This window comes from Drosophila navojoa, chromosome X (assembly GCF_054131105.1).
Source record: "Drosophila navojoa isolate 15081-1374.11 chromosome X, UAZ_NAV_1.0, whole genome shotgun sequence".
NCBI classification, from domain to species: Eukaryota; Metazoa; Arthropoda; class Insecta; order Diptera; family Drosophilidae; genus Drosophila; species Drosophila navojoa.
Window position 1 is genome coordinate 17623385 of NC_142895.1, and position 23744 is coordinate 17647128.

General features: G+C 36.9%; 1 protein-coding gene across 13 annotated transcripts in view; it reads left to right on the forward strand.

Moving 5' to 3' along the window:
• Window positions 1-19904, forward strand: part of mmd (disintegrin and metalloproteinase domain-containing protein mind-meld) — a 49289-nt gene extending 29385 nt beyond the window's left edge. For 6 of the 13 annotated variants that reach the window (XM_018108023.3, XM_018108022.3, XM_018108024.3 and 3 more), the window contains exons 20-24: window positions 4747-4905; window positions 5122-5183; window positions 7389-8202; window positions 9359-9715; window positions 10786-17242. In XM_018108023.3, the coding sequence (XP_017963512.1) occupies window positions 4747-4905; window positions 5122-5183; window positions 7389-8202; window positions 9359-9715; window positions 10786-11416 (2023 nt within the window). In that variant the 3' untranslated portion in view covers window positions 11417-17242. Of the gene's footprint in view, window positions 1-4746; window positions 4906-5121; window positions 5184-7388; window positions 8203-8976; window positions 9008-9358; window positions 9716-10785; window positions 17243-19686 lie in introns of those variants that run through there. The other 7 variants (XM_018108026.3, XM_018108029.3, XM_018108031.3 and 4 more) reach the window with 5 other exon arrangements.
• Window positions 19905-23744: the final 3840 nt, after the last annotated feature.

Sequence of the window (23744 nt, forward strand, 5' to 3'; positions counted from 1 at the left end):
AATATGACTGCGAGTACATACATATGTATATGTATGTCTGTATATAGTACCGATCTCTATGTACTTGCAACGATATTCATTTCCAGCATGCCAACTGCTCTCGATGTACATTCAATTTGGCATATGTGTGCGCACATTTGTGTGTATATTGTTACATATGCATGCATGCGACATACATACGTACGTACATACATACACACCTCATCAATCGAAAGCGAAATCGAAACCGATATCGATATCCAATTCAAAAGCTCACAACTGGCCCTCACATCAAATAGTCCAACAACTTTTAATTTTTCCTTAAGTTTTTTTCCTTTGAATCACAATTTACGAATATATCTATATTTATTGTTATTTTTGAAACAATTCAAGCAAACCAAATATACACAAATAACCACAATTAGTTACAACAATCCTGATTCAATATGGTCCAAAACAATTTGTGATAGGAATCAATCGATAACAAAATAAATTCGATATATTTTTTTTTTTTGAAAGTTTTATTATCTATAGAGAGTTTTAGCCCTTAGCTGTAAAGGCAAAGATTGGTAAAAGTTAGTAGTTTAAAAAAATCTAGGCAGGCCTGTAAAAGAGTTTAAAAAACATTTTGATTGCCCAATATCTAGTGAACTTTTTTGTTGTTCTAGAATTTCTGAGCTGAAAGCAAAAGCAAAATTTGTACAAAGTTGTTGCTTATTTTTCGGTGAACTGAAATACGAGAACAATATAGAAAGGCAACCATTTGGCGATTAAGTACAAGTTTTTTAAATAACAAATAGGTGCGAATTACACACGAAAACAGGCTTCTATCAAATTGAAGTAACACACAAGCGAGAACACCATCAATGAAATGATATAAAAGACTTGCAACTTGACTCACCGAAAAACCCAAGAAATGATTTAGACTGCATAGATATTAAGAAGACACATATATATACATATATTTTTCTATATATATGTCTATATATAGTGTGCTCAACTCGTCGATAAATAATTTAGCACATACGTTACCTTAAGCGAACTGCATGCGCGTCCACCTCTCCAATTTAGGCAAACGATAAAAAGAGATACCTATCTGATATCAAATGAATTGAATGGGAGCTAAATGTAGTCGTACACGAAAGTACATGATAATAACATATGCATATTTATATTTTATTTCCCAACTAATTATTTTCAATACATAGACGATTTCTTTTGCGTTTCCAACTAATATTAGTAACGATTAATAATTTTTTGATTATTGTTAATGATTGAGAGAAATCAAAAGATTTGAACATGGCCACTACACGAAATGGATATTGTGGTCAGAGCGTCGCTGATCTTGTTGACTATTTTCATTACTACTTTTGTTCAGTTTAGTAATACCCAAAAATCTATTTAAAAACCAAAAAAAAAAAAAAAAATAAAAATAAATAAACCAAACAACAATATCAACAACAACAAACAACTACAAACCCCTATCGAAATACTATATAACTAATGCATATGCCAAAGTACTTACACCTTAGGTATTCCACATCATTATGATTAATACTTAGTTACAGTCTCACCACAATCATAAACGCACACACACAGACACCCATACCTAAACACATCGATATAGAGAGCAGAGCCTAAGCAAAACCAAGCTCCCCGCTCACTTGCAGCCCAAAGCCAAATTTGTTAACCGAAGGCGTATGCATTTGCATGCATACAGTCGATATTATAATAATGTATGATAGGTTTGGGGGAGGGCATTTGCGCGAGTGCACTTGCCACGCCTCCGATTGGCCGAAATTGGAGCTGTCAAACTATTTGTGTGTGCATAGGGCCCAACATAGACGAAACTGACTTTGAGTTATGGTGGTGCTTTCTGCTGAGAGAGCCAGCGATGTTTCCTAAGAGCTGCCATCACGAGCTAATTGCAAATGTACTACTAAACTGAATACAATATACGCACAGAAAGCATGCTCGATACTCGCATATAATACATATACACACGCACACCCACACACATAGGGAACGAGAGCGTTGTGTATTTGTATTTGGGTGGGTCTGTGTGATTTCTTTGTGTAGTATCGTAAGTGCATCGATCTTCGATATTAACCAAATACTTACAAACACTCACACACACACACACACACACACATATTCACAATACATGTCATATACAGACCCATTTACCCCATTCCTCTTATCCGATTTTCAATTCTGGTATTCAAGTTATCACACACACACACACACGCCCACACTCACATACTCACATGCATATGGAAAACCCATCAGCTTTTCACACAAGGCTGTTTTTCCTAACTGTGCGTGTGTGTGTGTGTGCATATATGCATAGCGAATAAGTTAATATAGCCATCCAATATTTATGGAAAGCTTTAAATAAGTAAGAAATTTAAATTCATGCCTAAAAGTATGCAATGGAAAATATTTAAAATTGCAGAAATGGCCTTAAGTAATATTTGAGATTATATCAATATTTGAGTGCTATTAATTTGAGATATGCATACATAGACACACACACACACACACACACACCTACGTATGTAAATGCCAACACATAAACATGTAAATAAACACACCTATATAAATATATATAAATACATACATGTACCCAATGCCATTCGACCTTCAGCTTTCATTATGTTATTTACCGTTTGTAAGTACTTATGTCTCATCCATGCTTGTCGCTCTTTCTTTCACTATTTATCTATGTTTGTCCATCTCTCTTGCGCTCGCTTCCTCTCTCTCTCTCTCTCACTCTCTCACTCACTCTATCTGTGTCTTTCTCTTGCTGAATTTCTGTTCATTTAACTAGGGCCAACTGAAAAACCATTTTCAAGCCCGTCAACGTGTATTTCAAATGTGATTTATTCCATTTAGTTCACATTCATTGTGTTTATTGCTACATATATATATACAGATTACAATAAATATAATGTCTGCGTGAATGACTGTATGTATGTGTGAGCTTGTGTGTGTGTGTGTGTGCCTGTTGATGAAGATGATTTAATGAATGTCTGTAGGTATGCTTGCGTCCGTATGTATCCATGTAAGCGTCCGACGTTCAGATGCATTGTTTACCCAAAAAACCAGTTAACCCACCGCCCGTCCACCTGTCCACCTGTCCGTGCTCAAATTCTACATATTACTATTGTTCGACTTCCTTGCATTCATAAATGTCCACATTCCATTTTGCTAAACGTGAAATCCTTTGCAAATTTTTGTGTTTCGTGTTATGTCGTTGACGTATTTTTGACAACAATTTTTCATTGATAATGTGCTAATCCAAAACCAAAAAAAACAAAAAAGAAAACAAAAACAAAAAATGTACAAAACAAACAAAATAAATACAAAATTTTCCCCCAACAATTTCGTTGTTCTCTGCAAAGTTCTGGCATAACATTTTTCATTCGAGAATGTCATTATTGTTACTGCATTTACATTCTGTGTACATACATTATGCTTTTGTGTCTTGTGTTTGGTTTAGTTTGTTTGTTTGTGTCTTCCGTTTGTTCTGTTTGTTCCTTATTACCTTGAGGCACATTCAATGTATTTTGCAAAAATACATGCATACCCATCGCAAATATTTGTCGTACTGCCAGCCGAAAAGAAAAGTGAATGTCTATGAAAAAACTGTATGTACATATGTAAATCTCGTGAGCACATGGGTATGCATGTATTTTCATTTGTGTTTTGTGTATATATTTGCATAACAAAATTCTTTATGTGTGGCACTTGATTTTACTTTTCACCACAAAAAAAAAAAAAAAAAAACAATACAAAAACGAAAAAAATTACAACAATTCTATTACGAGCATATTATTAATCAAGTATCTCATCATAACCTTTCGTTTCCCAACAACAACAACAACAACAACTACAACAATAACAACAACAACATCAACAAAAATAAACCGAAACCAACCAAAAAAAATAAAAATTTTATTTATATATATACAAAATCAATCAAAATAAAAATCAAATCAAATCAAAAATCGAAATCAAAATCAAAATCAAAATCAAAATACAAAATCAAAATTCAAAACAAACAACTAAATGACGTGTGCCATGTGTACACACACCCACATCCTTCAAAATGGCGTGAATGTGTATGCGTGCGTGTGTGTGTGTGTGTGTGTCTCTGAATGTATGCGCGTGTGTGTGACCCAATGCATGTACGTGTGTGTATGTGTATGTGTGTTTGCTTGTCCGTGTGGGTGTGTGTATGTTGGCAAATGCTTCGCCTCATACACATTGCGTATACGCACTGCATCTCAATCAACCAACCAACCAACCAAACGACCAACCAATCAACCAACCAATCAACCAACCAATCAATCAATCAATCAATCAATCAATCAACCAACTTACGACTAAATCCATCGACCATGCCAAAATACGTTTCCAACTGATTTTGTATATAATCCAATACAAATAATTTCATAACAAATTATAAATCCAAAAATCATACGCACCATTCAACGCCTAAAACATATGTACATATATATGTATATACACATACGTATATATGTATGTGTCCTGTGTGTATATTATAAATCCCATAACTTAAATCTATAAATATATATATATGTATATGTGCGTGTATATGTCCCCATATATATATATATAACTTGGTATATATATATATATGTGTATATGCATACATATATATAAATCATACATATAAAATAAACAACAACAATAACGAAAAACAACCAAACAACTCTGACGTCGATATCAACATCAACATAGACGCAAGACAACCACCCTTAAGTACGATCCGCCTTTCTCGAAAAAACCCATACCCAAGGGCTACGGCGGTGCGGCAACGGCGCCCAACCATCATTCCGTCGAGGAGGTATCCTTGGATGGCTCCAGCAAATTGGTGTATGCCAATCAGGCCGGATTCAGGTGAGCAATTCCATCTTTCAATCTATAACCAATGCCGCCCCATCACTCCAGCCACCCCCAATTACCCAATCACCCAACCATCCAGCCACCCAGCCATCCAGCCACCCAGCCACCCAGCCATCCAGTTCTACTTAACACGCCTCGTTACGCTTACGTCTTTTATGCATTTTTCTCTATTTGCTTTCCGTTTGTTGTTTTTTCTTCAATTTCATGCAGGGACAAGAACCTACATGGACGTCGCTATACAACGGGTGGTGAGGACGATCAATCACATGCAGGTTAATAAAAACATTCCCTATACATAATACATACATATAAATATATGCATATATGTGTATGTGTATATATTTATATATTCATTCACTAGCGGCTATCATCTCACACAGTTCTCAGCCAAATATCGTATACGTATCATATTGCTATGCATAGGTATACCAAAAGTAATTGACGTTCTTATCTAGTATATATAAATATATACATATTATTAAACTTAACTTATATAACTCAGTGCCTATGCCGTTTCCTGTTACTATCTGCAGCTGCTACAACTGCAATACAATACCATGTTCAACGTTCTTAAATTCATTTGTAGTCTTAAGCGATAGTTACCCTATATATACAATACTATTTACTTAATACGATTTAACAGTTAAAGGTCAGTCTCCTCGGCTTCGCTAGGCCGCTGAAGTCTGAGGGAGCTGCCCCATACCTATTGTAAACCTAGTTGTATACACAACACCCACAATACACACACATATCTGTTCGTATAACTATTTATGATTTCGAATATACACAAAGTTGCTCAATAACTTTTGCTGCATTACAAAATATTAGAATAATTTGTTCGTTCTCTTTAAAAGCTTCTTTGACTTAGCCTAACAGTTAAATAATACAATTTTACAGCACTCCAAGGTTGTCGTCAAGTGTTTTCGAATACAGGCCAAAAATAATATTTATATTTGTAAGGCATTATTAACTTAGCTTTAGATATGTATAAGTATTAAAATTTTGCTTGGTTCTACTAGAATTCTAATTAAAAGTAAAAACTTCGATACGTATATTTTGTATTAAAGTTATACTTATATACAATTTCATATTTCAAAGCATCTATACTCTAAAAATATTCTCAATCATCTTTGATCTAAAAATAGCTTAAGTTGGCATTGGAAGTGATTCCAATTTCTTATGTGAAATTGATAGTATTTAGACGATATAAAATAACCGATCCGTCATACAAAAATAATCGATTTTCGATCAATATATCGCGATTAAAGTCTTAAGTGATTTTTTTCTACAAATATTTTTATCATAATGTACATTCTATAGATTATAAATCTGATGGAACTCGATCTGCTATGTATAATCAGCAAAAAAATAAGAATATTATTATGCTATTTCTCTAGGTTAAGTAGGATTAAACATTTGAAGAAATTATTGTAAATAAGTGATTAATTTTGTGGTAATCTGTATTCTCTCTACTACTTCTACTGCTACAACTGCGAACACTACAATTTCTGCTACTATTAATACACTAGCAAAACCTAAAATTACCATTACTACTACTGTGATTACTAATCCGTCTATGACTACTACTATTGCAATTTATACTACGACTACCTCTTACTGAGAACTACTCATACTACTTTTACTACTATCAATAAAACGAATAATACTACTGCTACCTATTGGACAGATTACAAAACTTTTATACTCAAATTTCTACTACTATAACTAATACCTATACTACTACTTACATAAGTATATTACTACTTCTGAGCCGACTTATACTACTATTTCTGTGCCCACTTCTATTACTTTTACTACTACTTTCTAATAATTTTAATACTATTTCTGCGAGGGCTTCTACTACTGTTTCTAATACCATTTCATCATTTTTTGCTTCATCTTCTACTACTACTTTGTAAACTGATACTACTACGCTCTCTAATTTACTACTACTACTGCTACTAATTTCTTACTACTTCTGTTACTACATCTACTACTACTTCTGTTACTACATCTACTACTACTTTAATTACTACTACTACATATACTACTACTGCACCTACTACTACTTCTGATACTACATCTACTACTACTTTAATTACTACTACTACATATACTACTACTGCATCTACTACTACTTTAACTACAATTACTACATTTGCTACTACTTTTACCACTACGACTATTTCTACTACTTTTTCTACTGCGACTATTTCTACTACCACTTATACTACTACTTCAACTACAACCTCCACTACTACTTACATTACCAATTCTACTACCATTTCTACTTCTACTACTACATCTAATACCACTTCTACTACTACTACGTACACTACCACTTCTACTACTATTTCTACTACTACTACTTCCACTACTGTTTTCGACGAGCTCTGTGCACTCTCTGCTGTCTGACTCTACCAACATTTGTATGTTCTTTTGCATGTACAACGTGTGAATACGATTGGACGCCACAGAGAAGGGCATACTGAAGAAGCACGGCTATGGACTTGTGCACGGCGAGCAGCTGAAAGACAAGTGGTGCGATGACAGCCAGTCGGACAATCTAGAGCTGATCACACAGGACGGCACACAGGCCTCAACGATTGGTGGTGCGGCTGCCTCAGAGGTGGAGCGTACTTTGAAGTCGCTCAACGGCTATCACGAGGATATTTTGGAGGCGCTGCGCAATGCGGCCTCGCATCGCGGCACCGGCACTGGCAATACGCCCGTCGGCAGTGGCAGCCTGAGTGAGGAGATGTTGCGCAAAACCCTACAGGACTGCAGCAACGCCCAGCTGGGCTACACGGCGGAGACGTACAAGCGGGCCAGCGGCTCCAAGTCGAGCTCGCGCGAGAATATATGCGACAGCGCCGCAGCGCATGCCATTTTGTTGGATGGCAGCGGCTCCGGGCTCGGTGGCCTGACGCTGGGCCCCGACATGAGCGGTGTACGAGGTGTGAGTGGTGGTGTTGGCGGTGTTGGCAGCGCTGCGGGCTTGGGAAGTGCAATCGGGCATGGTGGTGCGCTCATGCACCACCATCGATCGCAGCATCAGCTACATCAGCCATCTGGAATGTCTCTGCAGCAGCAGCCAACGGACGAGGACGACGCTCCGTCGACTGGGCCGCTGCGTATACGCAATCTGGAGGATCTAATCAGGCAGCTGGAGCATCACTCGTCCCGTCACATGAGTCCCAGTGGCTCCGAGGATATACGCATGTCGGAAACCGAGGCCGATCGCCACTATAGATTAGATAGTTCCGCTGCTTGTAGTGAGTCCTCGCAAGGGTTAGTTTCGAATTCGATTACTTGATTTCGATACCGATAACGTTTACGATTACAATTTCGATTTCGATTTCGATTTCTATTTTTATTTAATGCCAACCCAAATACCCAACAAATCCCGAGCCAAACAATTACCGCCGAGTCCGACAAATCCGATAAATGCTTATAGGAGTTACATTTAATTTGCATCTAATACAGATACACCCACACCCACACACACACACACACACACAGATACACACATTCGCCTAACCTTACTCGTACCTTGTTTGACTTAGAGTAGGTTTTGCTGGTATTCTAATAATTTATGGAATGTACTCAACAGCTGTGTGCATTGCGATTGAAATAAAAAAAAAATAATAATAATGAAACCGTATGTACTTAAATAGAACAGTACCGAAATGCTTGTCTTATAACCGCAATAAGTATTATTTGTACTCGTTTTATCGTATCACCCAAGTTGTGCATAAGTACTTAATATACAAACTCTATATAACCTGATCGAAAGTAGCGGCAATTGCTTCACACACTTATTAATGGCGTTCTAGCGTTTAATCAACATATATGGCTTTAACATTCTTCACAACATTTGCAGACATTTTTGCCAGCCTAGTGCTAACTGGAACAAGCGCATTTAACATACACACAACACACAACAGACACGACACACACATACAATTAACAAAAAGATGAGCATGTTCGCTGTCCGCTATCGGGCTGCTGATATTTACAAACTGAACTTTAGCCAACGCAACTTTCTATTCGCATTTCTTGCAGGCTTCAGACTGGAATATCTTGTGTGATAAAGGTTGGTTTCACAAGCGTTGCCACGCCCATATATCAATATAAAAAAAATAAAAAAAAAAAATGAAAACTTGCTTCCCTTTCAATGATAAAGGCTTTCCAATACGTCCATGGACCCTTCTCTCTATATATAGTCAGATACGAAATAGGGTTTGCTCTCCTCTGACTTGTGATCAAATGGTTTTCGGTATATTATTTAGTATTTTTTTTTTTTTTTTTTTTTGTCTGTCTTGAACTCGGTCTCGGTCTCGTCATCCCAATCCCATCCCGTTTTACGTTTCATTTTCTTTTTGGTTTCCTTTGCTCAATTATGCTAAAGACTCTTTGATTGCTCTCTGCTTTTTGATCTCGCCAGCTCGAATCAGCAAGCAGCTCAATCTCAGAAAACCGCTACAATCCACCCGTCTTACAGCAGCCGTTGTCGGCCCCGCTCGGACGAGGACTCGCGCTTTGCCTACGGCGGACGCTACCGCACACAGGCGCCCACTGGCCGCCATACAACGCATCAGTCGCACTCTCCGCACGCATTCGGACACCATACACACCATTCGCACGCCCATGGACATGCCACACACGGACCCCATTCATCGCACCACTCGTCGCACACGCACCTGCACCAGGATGACGAGGGCATCTATGAGAGCGCCGATCATCATGAACGCGGCGCCCTCGACACGCGACTCGATCCACAGGAGACGCCCGAAAGCGAAAGGTAAGTCTCTGCCTCTCCACCTCAGTCACTGTCGCACCCAATCGCCTCCCATTCGCAACTCGCAATAGTCCATCGCAGTCAGTCTCAGCCGCCCATTGCCTTAACATCCACGATCCCTTGTTAGATCTATTGAATGCTTTATAGCTTGTGAGCTCACGAAATCTGGAGACGAGCCGCTGCTCCTTAGCTCATTGTTTTCTTAATGCATTGGTTGAATATCCCTCTGTTCTAACTATTACCAATATGACAAGCAATTGCTTAGCTAAGATCTCAAGATCAAAAGATTTGAAGTCTTTACTGAACTACCTCGTGCTATGCTTGAGCTCTGTCTAAGATTGATCATCTCTCTGATCTTTATGATAAATTGCGTTCAAGTCTGCGTAGGATACATGGAAAAAGTATTATGTAGCCCGCTAGCTCATATTTAATAACTTATTTCTTGCTGCATGAATTCAATTTTCAATAAGTTTTTCAACTCCATCTCGCTGTTGCTTGCCTCTAAGTGATCTCTCTATATAAGGACTTTAGGCCTTAGGCTTTTATGAAGTGACTTTCCCTCATTTTATATCGAAAATAAAAACGACTCCCAACAGCAGCTTATGCTATTTCTCATATATCTGTTGTTTGGCTTCTACAGTAATCGCTCTATTTAAGGACCTGAGGACTTTTATATCGACCTTATGATAGTATAGAACTTATGGACGTACAGTAGGGCTTAGTTAATCTCTACCTCGACCCCTGCTCCCGGCTTGATATTGTGTGCATGTGTTCCTTATCTATCACATACGATCATGCATTTGAGCAAACAACGATTTCCGTCATATCGATGCTGTCTTGCGATGCTAAATTTGAATGATACTGATGCGAGTGCCTGGCTAGCCGTGGCTGAGAGCCACTCGATCAGCTTTGAGCGTGTCTCCGTGTCAGCAGTCCTGTGTGAGAGAGAGAGAGAGAGAGGAAGGTGTATGTGCCTGCACCAGTCCACCCAGCCTTTTGGTCCTGTGTCCTGATGTGCCCCCCTTGTGTTCTTACCATGTACCGTTGTTCCTGTTACGATTATTATTTTCTAGTGATGACTTTATTCAAGCTCAACAACAGTTAGCCCGGTGGGCGAGTGAGGATGTGGTATCCGTCGTGGTATTGGACCAGCCGCAATCCGGCACAATGTCGGATTCCCAACAATCCAGCGGCGTCGCGCCCATGTCGGGAGCTACAACGAACAACGTTATGCACCAGCATCAGCATCCGCACCAGCACCACGGCGATCATCAATCCTCCGCAGCGGCAGCAGCGGCGGCGGCGGCGGCGGCGGCAGCCAACAGCAGCTCTATAATGGGTATGGCAGTCGTCCCAAATGGTATAAATGTAAGTCAGAGGGACTATTACCCCTCGCCACCCTCAACGGAGACGGAAAGCAGTGGAAGTGTTATCCAACCAGCTACACGCCGCACGTTGCAGTCGCAATCGGGCGACACGGCGGCCATCAGTCAACAGCAATTGCAGCTCCATCAACTGCAATTGCATCAGCATCAGCATCAGCAATATCAGCATCATCATCAGCAGCCGCAGCAGCAGCAGCAGCAGCCGCTGCAGCTGCAGCCGCATCAGCATCAACAACAATCAGTCGATACCAGCAGCAGCAACAACAGTCAATCCGGACAAATAATCGAGAATGGCTGCTACCCGGAATATAAGCATTGACAGTTCAAACATCTCTAGCTTCGACTCGTAAGGCGATTCCGTTTTCTGGCCAATATCTAGATGGCAGGCAACCGTTCAGAGCAGACTTTATTAGGACTTCAGCATACATTAAATAGATTTACAAAAAAGAAAAGACAAGAGAAAAGAAAACCCAAAAAGAGAAATGGAAAACAAATGAATATGAAAACAAAACAAGATGGAAAAAAAAAATGAAAGCAAAAAGTTGAAAATAATACAATTAGCATACATACTCATATCTAATAATATACATTCATACATACATGCATACATACATACGAGTAAGTACTTACAATGCATAAAAACAAACACACACACACACACACAGCTAGTTATAGACTAAATGGGATTAAATTGAAGAAAAAAAAAGAGAGGAAAACTAAAAAATGTAAACGCAAGCAAATTCATTGATTAAATGCCGTTGCACTCACACACACACACACATGCATGCATACATACACACATGCATGCATACATACACACATACATACATATGTACATACGGACAAAAATCATACATACATATGATGAACTTCATGCATGCAAACATACATACACTGAGAGAAACAGGAGAAAAAGAGAAATAGAGAGAGAGGGCGAGAGCGAGAGAGAGGCGTGTGTGCACGCATTTGATTTAAATGTGAATGTAGACTTTAAGAATTTTTATACTTAACATAATTACATAGCAGTATGTACATACATAAGTACCTCAGACGTGCCGGCGACGCCTGAACAGGAACTAATATAAATTGAATGAATGTAATGATAATTGTAAATACCGAGAGACATGCATCGCACGCATGCACACGCATGCATACATACGGACGTTTGTTGGAGCTGGATATAACTATAATAGACGTTTTGAAAGCACTTTCTAGGCTTAACATACCCAACAGGCCCCCGTATTATTATTAACAACAATAATAATAATAATAATAATAATAATAACAATAATGATATTACAAACAATAGCTTAGCCAGCGGATATACGAAACATAACGAGTATTATGAAACTTTAAAAGACAAATCTGTGTAATGTGTGCTATAATAAAGGAGAATTTATTTCCTGTTCTAGAAATACAGTTTTTTTTTGTCGTAGAACTATATGCATATAGATAACAAAAATAATATACATGCATATACATATATATATATATAAATATACTAAATTATAGTTAATACTTAGTTCGATCTCTATATATCGTTAATATTGCCAACCAGAAGATGAGGGAACGAAATGATAAACATTGTACATAGGCGAATCATATTTACATATGTATGTATGTATGTGCAAGACCCCGTATCTGCCGTAAGAATTGCTGATGCTGCAGATTGATATATACACAGATATATACATACATACATATATGTTTGTATGCATGTATGCAAAACAATATTATGAAGAATTATATACTCTTGTGCACTCGCCTCATGCGGCATGCAAACAAACAAGAAAAGAAGAAAAAATAAAAACCCAAAAAAAAGTTACCCTAGATATGGGCAAATTTGATAACGACTGATAGATTTTGAGGCACAGTGCCGCCACATTCACATTGAATAACTTAACGGTTACCCATTATAATAGGCATAATGCGTTTTATTATGATAAGGCTAAGGCGGTTAAGACACTCACACACACACACACACACACAGAGATGCGCATACTTTAAGACACGTCTGTAACAATAACAATTATAGATCTATTTAGGAAGCTAATTAAGTAACTCATTCACTCACTCAGCTCACAGTTTTGCAGCCGACCAAATTTTCGATTTATATAAATTAATATGCATTCCAAGTATACCAAAATTACTAAATCATCATACATACATACATCTCTTTCTCTATATATACATATATATAGTATTTGGCGTTAACTAACACTTGGTATGTACACTAGCTAGCCCATTGATGACTACAGTTATGATTAGTTCGAATGAGAACGCATTAATTAGCTCACAGACTCTCATGTTCATTATATCATAAGCATTAGGATAAATGAATGTATGTATGTATGTTAATATGTGTATGTGTATGTATGTATGTATGTATGTATGTTTCTATTGTATGGATAAGTGCATGCATGCACCATAGCCAAGTGCTGCTTCAGTCAGAGAGACAGAGAGCGAGAGCGAGAGCGAGAGAGATGGAACAAAGTTTCATTAGTTAGTACATTTACTTGATGAATGAATGTTGTACGAATTCAATATTGATGTATGTCTGTATGTTCTTAGATCTTAGCATATGAGAAGCTGAGAGACATGTTAGCATATGTAAATGCATACATAGCTAGCTAGTTGTTGATCCAATTGAGTATAATCAAGAATCCAATAAGAAACGACACACACACACACACACAGACAGAGAGAGAGAGATACTTTTAAGGGCGACCCGAGCAAATAATTGTATATGTATCTATATGTATGTGTGTATGTATATTGCTATGCACATTTTCAGAAATATTTATATATACATATATGTATGTATGTATGTATAATGTACACACACATATGTACGTTTTATATATTTGTATGAGCCAATCTAATATGGAAAATATGCACTCGACATGTTTTCGGTCGAATTGTCCCTTCCAACATCCGCATAATTGTTTCTTCGTGTCAATTATAAGTAGATTAAAGTCGCAAAGGAAATACAAATATTAAAATGAATACAAAATATACAAAAAATGCAAAACAAGCAAAGGAAAACAATTTCCCCTGAACTGCATCCAACTAAAGGCAACATTTACATATTATTTGTTGTCTAATCAAAGATATTACATATAAGTCGATTTATATACCTTTATCTATAACTGGCTGGGCTAGGATTTATCATAAGAAGAGCTCGATGTTCTCTCAAGACCCATGTGGGGCGCCATGCATTTCAATCGTTCATCAGACTCAATGGCCAAGTCGCTTTCAGCAAAGGCAAAATCGTGTTCATCTCAACACAATCCAGATTTACTTACTAGGATACGCCCACAATGTTTTTTTTGTTTTTGTTTTTTTTTTTCTGCCACAATTGGGCGAGACTGAGCCAGGCGCCCTATTTCCCCAATCGATTGTTTTGCAATTTTGATCTAGAAAAACATTGGATGCCATTGATATTAGCGACTTTCTCAACGGTGATAAGGAAAGTGCCTTCGATGGTCTTCTCAGTGGCCATCGTCCACTCTGACTTTGGCTGAGCTTTCTTGGATGACGATGAAGCGGCATCAGGTCTTTCCCTCAAACTGATGCCTAAAAGCGGACAGCGGACAGCGGGCAGCATTCTTACACTATGTGGATGTAATATGGCTTCAAGAACTCTCCGTATCATTCCCATGCTGATTTTTGTGTGTGTTTACTGTTAACCTTTCCCCTCACAGCGATCCCCCTTCCGCCCTCTTAGCAAATACCCAACCTGAATGCATGTTCAGTGAGATAAGCTAGTTAGTTATGCATATATCACATATGTATATGTGTATGTATATGTATGTATGTATGCATTGTTCGCACGGCCAATGCATTAAGAAAACCAACAAAAATCACAGAAATGGCAAATGGGAAATGGCTGATCGGCAAACAAATGCATGAAAAAATTCATTAAAATACAAAAATTATTAAGAGTAAAACCAAAAACTCATCTAGTCTCATTTATTTCCATAAACAGTATTCGAAATGATGACAACTTATAAGCATTCACACATATGATAAGTACTCCTAACTATACGAATACATACTGCACACAAATACACTTAAAACACACACACACACGCACACACACGGATACGCTCTACTTACTGCTGTGTGTGTTCCATGTAAAAATGATGAGAATCAATACCTTCGGGAATTTAGTATTTCGTAAAGCAAACTTAATGAAATAATAAAAAAAAAAAAACAAAGAAATTAGTGAAAATGAATAATGAAAATGAGAAATTTGTATTTTAATTATAAGTGTTAAGACATAAGACAGCATGTGACTCAAATTGATTCAAGCGAAGCGTACAAATCCGTGTGCATGCGTCTAGGCATGCACACGATTGTGTGTGTGAAACGATATACTAACATATATACACATATAGTATATGGATTATGAGTAATACTAAGTAAATTTCGAAATGATATTGATTGGTTTTTATTGTGACAAGCGCAGTCGTAGCCGGCTGACAAATATGATATTATCTAAGCTAGATTCACTACACAACAAAATGGTATTGTTATTGATATACATAAATATACACATGCAGCAGCGCAGAGACAGAGGCGCTAGAATAATTAAGTAAATAGGCTAAATATTTGAATAAATGAATTAGACACTTACAAATAAGCAAAGAAAGAAAAACCAAAAAATATAAAAAAAAATACAAGAAAAAAAAGAAAACGGTACACAGGAGAAAAAAAATCACATGCAAATGAAAACCCAAACAAAAATGAAATAAAAACAAAATATTAATAATTAATTGTTATCTAGAAATCAAACTTAAACAATAAACAAACAACAAACAAAAAAAAAAAACAGCAACAAAAACGTGAGCGCAGCAATAATTATAATATCTTTAATGAAATGCAAAAACCTTATGAATTTATAGGCCAATGAATGCTCCACATATACACACACACATGCACATCCGCACACACACACACACACACACACACACAGCTACAGCAAGCTCATATGAAATATACTTATATGCATACTTAGTCCAAAAACTAAAATCAAAAATAAAATAATTCATAATAAAAATCTCACATATCGCATATATATATATACACACACACACACACTATATATATATATATATATATATATGTATGTATATATATGTATCAACAATATGTGCTTAAACCAAAAAAAAATTGCTGCTGTTGACGGCCCTCAGTTAATGCCCGAACTTCTGATCCGGATTCCTAATGCTAGAAGAAAAACTGAATATGAAAACCAAAACCAAAATGAAGCTGATGAGAAATCTGAAACGAATTTAAATCTGTTGCTAATGCATATATGTATACATGTACTATTAGATCTCGATTTGCTGATCCTCAAGTGTTTCGCTCTCATTTCACTCGGGTATACGCGCAAGATCAGACATTTCTTTCTACCGCTTTCCAGGGAACCGATGGTCGAAAATAAATGAAAACAAAAATCAAATGAAATTAGATATATTCAATTCATAAGATGTGGACATACATTATTATAATAGAAATTATCAGAGCATGCATTATATTATTCACTAGCAAGATCAAATACAATTCAATTTTATGATTATATGATTTTTCAAGCAGTACAAAATCAATGTGCTAATATAAATATACATATGCGCAAATATATGTATGCATGTGTATATATATACGTATATATGTGTGTGTGCATGTGCATGTGTATGTATATGTTAGTATATTGTTCAAATGGAATTGAGCATTTCCAATCCATCAAATGTTGCGATTCATATTGAAATACATATGTATTTATATGTGTACACACTAACGATTTGCGAACTAGTTCATATACACACACACACACACACACATATATACACACTCACATATATATTGAAAGATTTGATGGAAAGCAATAAAGGCGCATCAGAAGTTTGGCACACAGACACAGACACTGCAGAAACACACACACACACACACACACACACACTCAGTACAGACCTCACACCGTATGTTTGTCAAGGAATATTAGAAAAGCAACAAATATTGGAGGCGACGAGTAAACGATGTTCATTATAATAAACTTTTTGAAACCATTTCTAAAGAACTGTTAACTGTTAATAAACCTTAAAATAATAAACAAATATTAAAATTAAAAAAAAACAAGTAAGAAAGCTCTAGTCGAGACTGCTCGACTACGAGATCCCCTGAACCCTACAAGCAACTGATATTTCAAAAATAATTAGCAAACACACACGCACACACACACACACGCATACATACAAATACACGCACACACACACGCATACAAACAAACACACGCATATACACACACTCACATATACAGGCGATTGCGCTTGGGTTGCGCTGCAGTGTTGGCAATATTAGGAGAACTTATTTGTTGAATAATTTAATTTCTAGACGTACGATCGTAATGAAACTTTCAGAACGTATTTATATTGTTTAAATGTATGTGTATACCGAAGCACAAGTCTCTAGTATTTGATATACGACTTTTACAAAGATTAGGGTGAGGGGGTGGATTTTGGGGTGGGGGGTAAATTTTAACAAAAACCGAAATTGTATGACATGCGTCTTAATATACATTTTAAATTTGGACACTGTAGCTTGAAAGATGTAGGAGATATAATTTTTAAACTGATCTTCGATAAGGTTTTTTATCGATAAAAAAGTATCGGAATGAGTTATCGTTTTTTAGTGATAAACTCGATATCCGCGTGATATATACGGACATTTTAAAAAAAAGTTGAAGTCTCTAGCTCTTGTATCTTCTGAAATCGACGCGTTCAAACATACGGACAGACGGACGGACGGACGGACGGACGGACGGACGGACGGACGGACGGACGGACGGACGGACAGACAGACGGACAGGGCTAAATCAACTCAGCTCGTCGCCCTGATCAAGAATATATATACTTTGTGGGGTCTGCCACGCCTCCTTCTGCCTGTTACATACATTTTAACAAAACCATTATACCCTGATTTCCCATTTTCAATGGGTTCAGGGTATAAAAAATAACAAAAAAAAAAAAAAAAAAACATAATTGAAAATGAAATACCACAAAGCAAAGCAAAGAAAAGAAAAGAAAAAAAAAAAACTGAAATGTATGGCGCTTACAACAATTAAGATAAAGATTTATGAATTATATGTACATAGATACATACGTGCGTTCATATGTATGAGGCTGAGGAGAATTAAATAATAATAATCTAGCTGTAAGTTGCCAATTGGATGCAAAAATGGTCCATAATGTGGTCTAAAGTAATTTAAGTCAAACGTAATAAAAAAAAAAAACAAAGAGAAAAAAAAAAATAATAATAAAAAAAAAACTAACAACTAAGCGTAATACAACACAAGAGAGAAACCAAAAAGAAACAGCCACAAAACATTCAAAAACCAATTAAAATTTATTACAAAATAAAATATGAAAGCGAAAAAAAAAACAAAAAAAAAACATCAAAATTTAATATATGTATATGTTTTTATGTTCTCACTAAGGCAAATATGCGGCAACAATTTCAATATGCTGCTGTACACACTCACCCACACTCACACACTCACACACACACACACACACACATATACATGTGTGTGCATTCATTAAGGCACACATACATACATACACATGTACACGTTCTAGTACATACGCATAATTTTTAAGGCAGTTCGTTTAGTTAGAATTCACATTTAATTTTCGCTAATTCTCAATTCTCTTTTACAAGCTAACTAACCCCAACTAACATTCGTTCTATGTCTATGGTTTGTTCTCACTGCTAAAGCAACTTGCTGCCATATCAATATTTATATATATTAGCTTAATAACTTTCCATTCTACACACACACACACACTTACACATCTATGTTTGATATTTTCACATGCAACTGCCAAAGAGATGATTGAAGATGGTCTCCGAATTCAAGGGTTATTATTAACATGCATGTTCATATCTATGCCAAGTTGTGGTAATATAAGCCACACACACACACACACACGCACACACACACGCACACACACACATGCACACATATGTTAAGCTAATAATGTATATTATGTAAAGATACAATTAAAATCTGACATATAAAATGCATTTTATACATGTATTTTCACATGCGTGTGTATGTGCATGTGTGTGTGTGTGTGTGTGTGTGCGTATCTTTACACTCGATTATATACAAACACTTCAAAAACCAACTACTTTTTATATGTATAACTATAGATATTTTAATGCATTAACTATAATTTCACTGTCTGGTGCGATGAAACAACACATAAACAACAAATAAACAGATTTATATATTTACATATATATATTTTTGTGTATATAAATAAGAAGCTATACAATTGGCATCAAGGCAGAGTTCAGATTGAAATTAGCTGAAATTTGTAGCGATCGCCGCATGGATTGGCTATTAGCTTGGCTTCCACCTGCCGCGCCAGACAGTAAATTATTATCAACGGGCTAAACGACGAGCTATGATTTGGCTTCAGTTCAGGGTTGAGCTCAGACACAGGGCTATCCGTAGTTAACTGCAATTGCACGACTTTCACAATCTGGCTATGCTAATGCCATATTTTGTTCTACTTTCAGATACTATCGCTAAGCTAATCCCATTTCGCAGTTGATGCTGGGCTAAAATCTATCTCTAAGCACGAGCTTCGGCAGCTGCACCTCAAAAAAAAAAAAAAAAAACCCAAGAGCAACACAAAAACAAAAAACAAACAAAAAATGCAATTCGTCTATAATTTGGTTGAGCATTTTGACTTTGATGTGATAAGAATAAGAATAGAATGCATTATTTGCTACAACTTTCCCAAATAGTTTTCAATTGTTCTCGATGTGGAATTGGTTTGTGATTCTCTTTCAATTCGGGGAATGAATTCGAACATTTTTTTTTTTTGGGTCGAAATTGTGTTGGTCTATTTCAGCGCTGCAGAGCTGCCAAGAGAACATTGAGAGAGAAACAGAGATATATGATATCTGTCTAAAGAATTGATTCGAACGTCGTTTATCTATGACGAAATTGCATTTCTATTGAAGTCGTGCAACGAAACGCTCCTACGACAGCCTTTTCCACACATCGTCCCTCTCCATATCTGTTAAGTAATGTGATGATGATGCTGAGTCAAGTCCTTCAGTAGATCATGTGCAGAATTTTATTGAATAAATTGACAAGTATTTATATGCATAGCACAACAAAGACTTTTAATATACAGCGAAATGGGTATTTGGGTAGGTAACCTAGAGGTTATCGTAAGTGTAACCAACTTTGGAGTGGCATTTGGCTTTACAAGGAAGTAGATAAGTAAATGCCTTTGGTCTATAGTGAAGCGGATGGAATTGAAGCGTAACAGATATTAGCATATAAAATGAAATCGATTATATTGAGAGGTAAAAAATCAGGAATCACTCGATGTGACTAAAAGCTAATCGAAGCATAATGCTTTCGACTGATGATATTATGATATTAGTAGAATAATAAATGACTTCACAGTGTCGTCCGATGTGCCACGACAAGCGTGGATGTGATTTGAGAGCATGCAACAAACGAAGCGACCCCTCAAATGTCTAATAAATAACTACGAATATTAGACTCTCGAGAATAGCATTCTCACATAATTTGCTTAATCTTAATTGAAAATCAGAAACAAATTCCATTTTTAATTTATTGAAATTTCAAGCAAGTACAGTCTAAGCACGCTGATCGCCATTTTCGATATATGCATTTACCGTTATTTGAATTTCAGCTGTTAAATATCGATAGTTGTGCAGTAACGCCTATCGATAAGGCGCGCAATGTGAGCGCCAAAGCGAATTGGCGGTTTCATTTTGTTTTTGTTTTTTTCGTTTTGAATAAGTCGCAATTTGATATTTTAAAAAAGAATTTAAATATGTATTAAATTGAATAAAGTGAATCCATAATTGCATTTATTTTGAGCGCTCGACAGCATATGAATATTTCAAGAGAAAAGATTCAAAGGCCATGTAGTATAATTGCACAATCACCTGCTAACTTGGCTAAGCAATAAGTGGCAATGCGCTTATAAATAAATAATGCTCTGGCAATTGTCGCACGGTGCGTGGCTGTTGGGGAGGGCGCTCTGCGAGGGGATCCCTGCAGCAGTGGCAGCAGTGGCAGCAGTGGCAGGTATTGGCCACGGGTCGCGTTGCATGTTGCAAGCAAAGTGTTGGGTTTGATGGATGCTTTGCGCATGCCAGACCCATTGGCCGTCCGTGTGCAAAGCCAGAGCCGACTTAGGCTTGTCTCAGCCGCCTTGTTGGGATTTAGACGGCGAGCGTGCAACAGCGACGAGCGCATCATCAATAGGCGACTTTCAACTAGCGGACAGCGAGCTCGACTTTGATGGATAGCTTGTTGCTTGGCTGGTAGGACACCATTGCTGGGCTCTTCCACAGGCGCGACACGTGCCAGTGCCAATGATTATGCAGCGTATATTAGCTAGGTAAGTAATTGACCTAATGTCGTATTCAGTGCATTGCCTGTTCAGCCGTTCAATCACTCAATCCACCACCACCACCACCACCACCACTACCACTGCACACTGGGGCACTTAGAGCCACAACAGCCACAAGTCAGCTGCATAGCTGCTGTCAGACGCGGTCAAGTGGTCCGAGCCGAGGGACCGCACGGCATCACGGCTCAACTACAGGCAATACTGTGTGCTCAAGTTGATTGCCTGGCCTGCCAGGCGAGACATATCGCTTCATCTCGGCGAACAGCGACGCTCAGAGCTTACATTCAGATTCAATTAACGCATTGCTTGCAGTCAAACTCCCGGGCAAACGAATGCCAAAAGCCAAACTCAGTTTCGAGCAGAGCCATTGTGGGATGCGCCCTGGTGCAGTTTAAGCCGTCAAAGCACTCATTCCTGTCTGTCTGTCTGTCTGTGTGTGTGTGTGTGTGTGTGTGTGTGGGTAGACAAGTGTGTGCATAGCACATGTAACTATTATTTTGCGAATCAAGCAATTTTTGTCCCACCAAGTGGGTGGCGGAGCTTGGCAAGCGCAAAAATGCTAAGTGAGTGCGCTTCACTAACCCAAACAGGCTACACACGCTACACTATAAAGTTGGCATACAGCTGACAGTCTATAAAGATGCACATATATATATACATACGTATGCATGTGCATGCGTGTTTGTGTGTTGGCTGTGCTGCATTTTGAAAGGAAGTAATTAAGTCGCTACATATGCGGGCACATTTCAAAGTCCATTGCATAAGACTAGCCCGGGGGCATGGCATCGACATCGACATCGACATCGACACAAATTTGCAGACACTCACGCCTAAACGCCAAGATTACCCCAGCACATCATTGGAAGCGGTCGCAAGGTCGTGAACTGAATAACACGGTCTCGTTTTGTTGTTCTTCTTGTTGTTGCTGTGTGTGTGCGAGTGTGCGTGTGTGTGTGTGTGTGTTTTTCCCCTTTTTTTTGTATTATTATTAAGCGGTTCAAAAGCGTAAAAAGCACCCGCGGCCAGCAAACAGAACACATTGCACCGTGGTGCCAGAAATGTCGAGCCACATCTCCTTTGGCATCCCCATTCACGGTTGCTCTAGGATTTCACGTGGATATGCAGAGGCCAAAAGACTCGGCTAACCATTTTAATGTTCATCATAAACTGAAACCGAATTCAATTCAGCTTACTCTAGCTGAAGAATCACTAATTGACATTTTTCAGAGATTATGCTTATGAATAACATTCAAAAAGTTTCCAAACTTGATTAACATTGCTGAGGGTTTCGTTAAAAATATACAAAAAATCTATTCAGATTTTAAAAAATTTATTTTAATTATTTTTTTTGTTTTTTAGATAAAATAGATCATACATAAATATCAACTTCAGTTTAATTTATTTTATTTATTTTTTTTTTAGTGTTTAGCAGCAGCCTTTTTATTCAACGCTCAATATATAATCTATGTTTTTTATAAATTAATAATTATAGTACTTTTTGTTTGTTTGTATTTTTGTAATAAAATATATATAAAATAAGAATTTTTAATTTTAGAAGTTACTAGAATCCTAAGATATCAATGCAACATTTTTAAATGATTGACTTGAAGCAAAAGGCCAGAGTTTCTTTGATAAGACTTTATCTAAAATAATTTGGGTTTCATTTCAACAAGAATTCATACCAAGTCCTGATCAATTTTTGTTTGTAAACAAAAATATTATGAAAAATCATGTTCAGTTTATTTTCAAGTATGCCAAGAGCTTAAGCTGTCAAGAAATGCCTGCTAAAAATTCCCATAAGAAGAATAATATTCAATCAAGTTTCTAATCAGCTTTATTGCAAAATAATATTCCTCTTAGTTTGAAATAATATTCATGCATAAATACAAACATATGCTTCTAACGATGGAAAACGTTGTACAACAGCGCGTATGAGCAATTTTAGTTAAAGCAAATATCAAAGTATTTATTAGATAATTTATTTATTATTATTTAATAATTATATTATATTTAATAATATTATTATATTTTTTAAAAATACTTTTTTCATTTTCAAAACTTATTATTATTTAATAATTTATTATTATTTAATAATTTTATTTAATATTTAATCGAGAGCTGCACAGCATAAACTATCATGTTAGATAATAAATTTTTTAAAAATACTTTTTT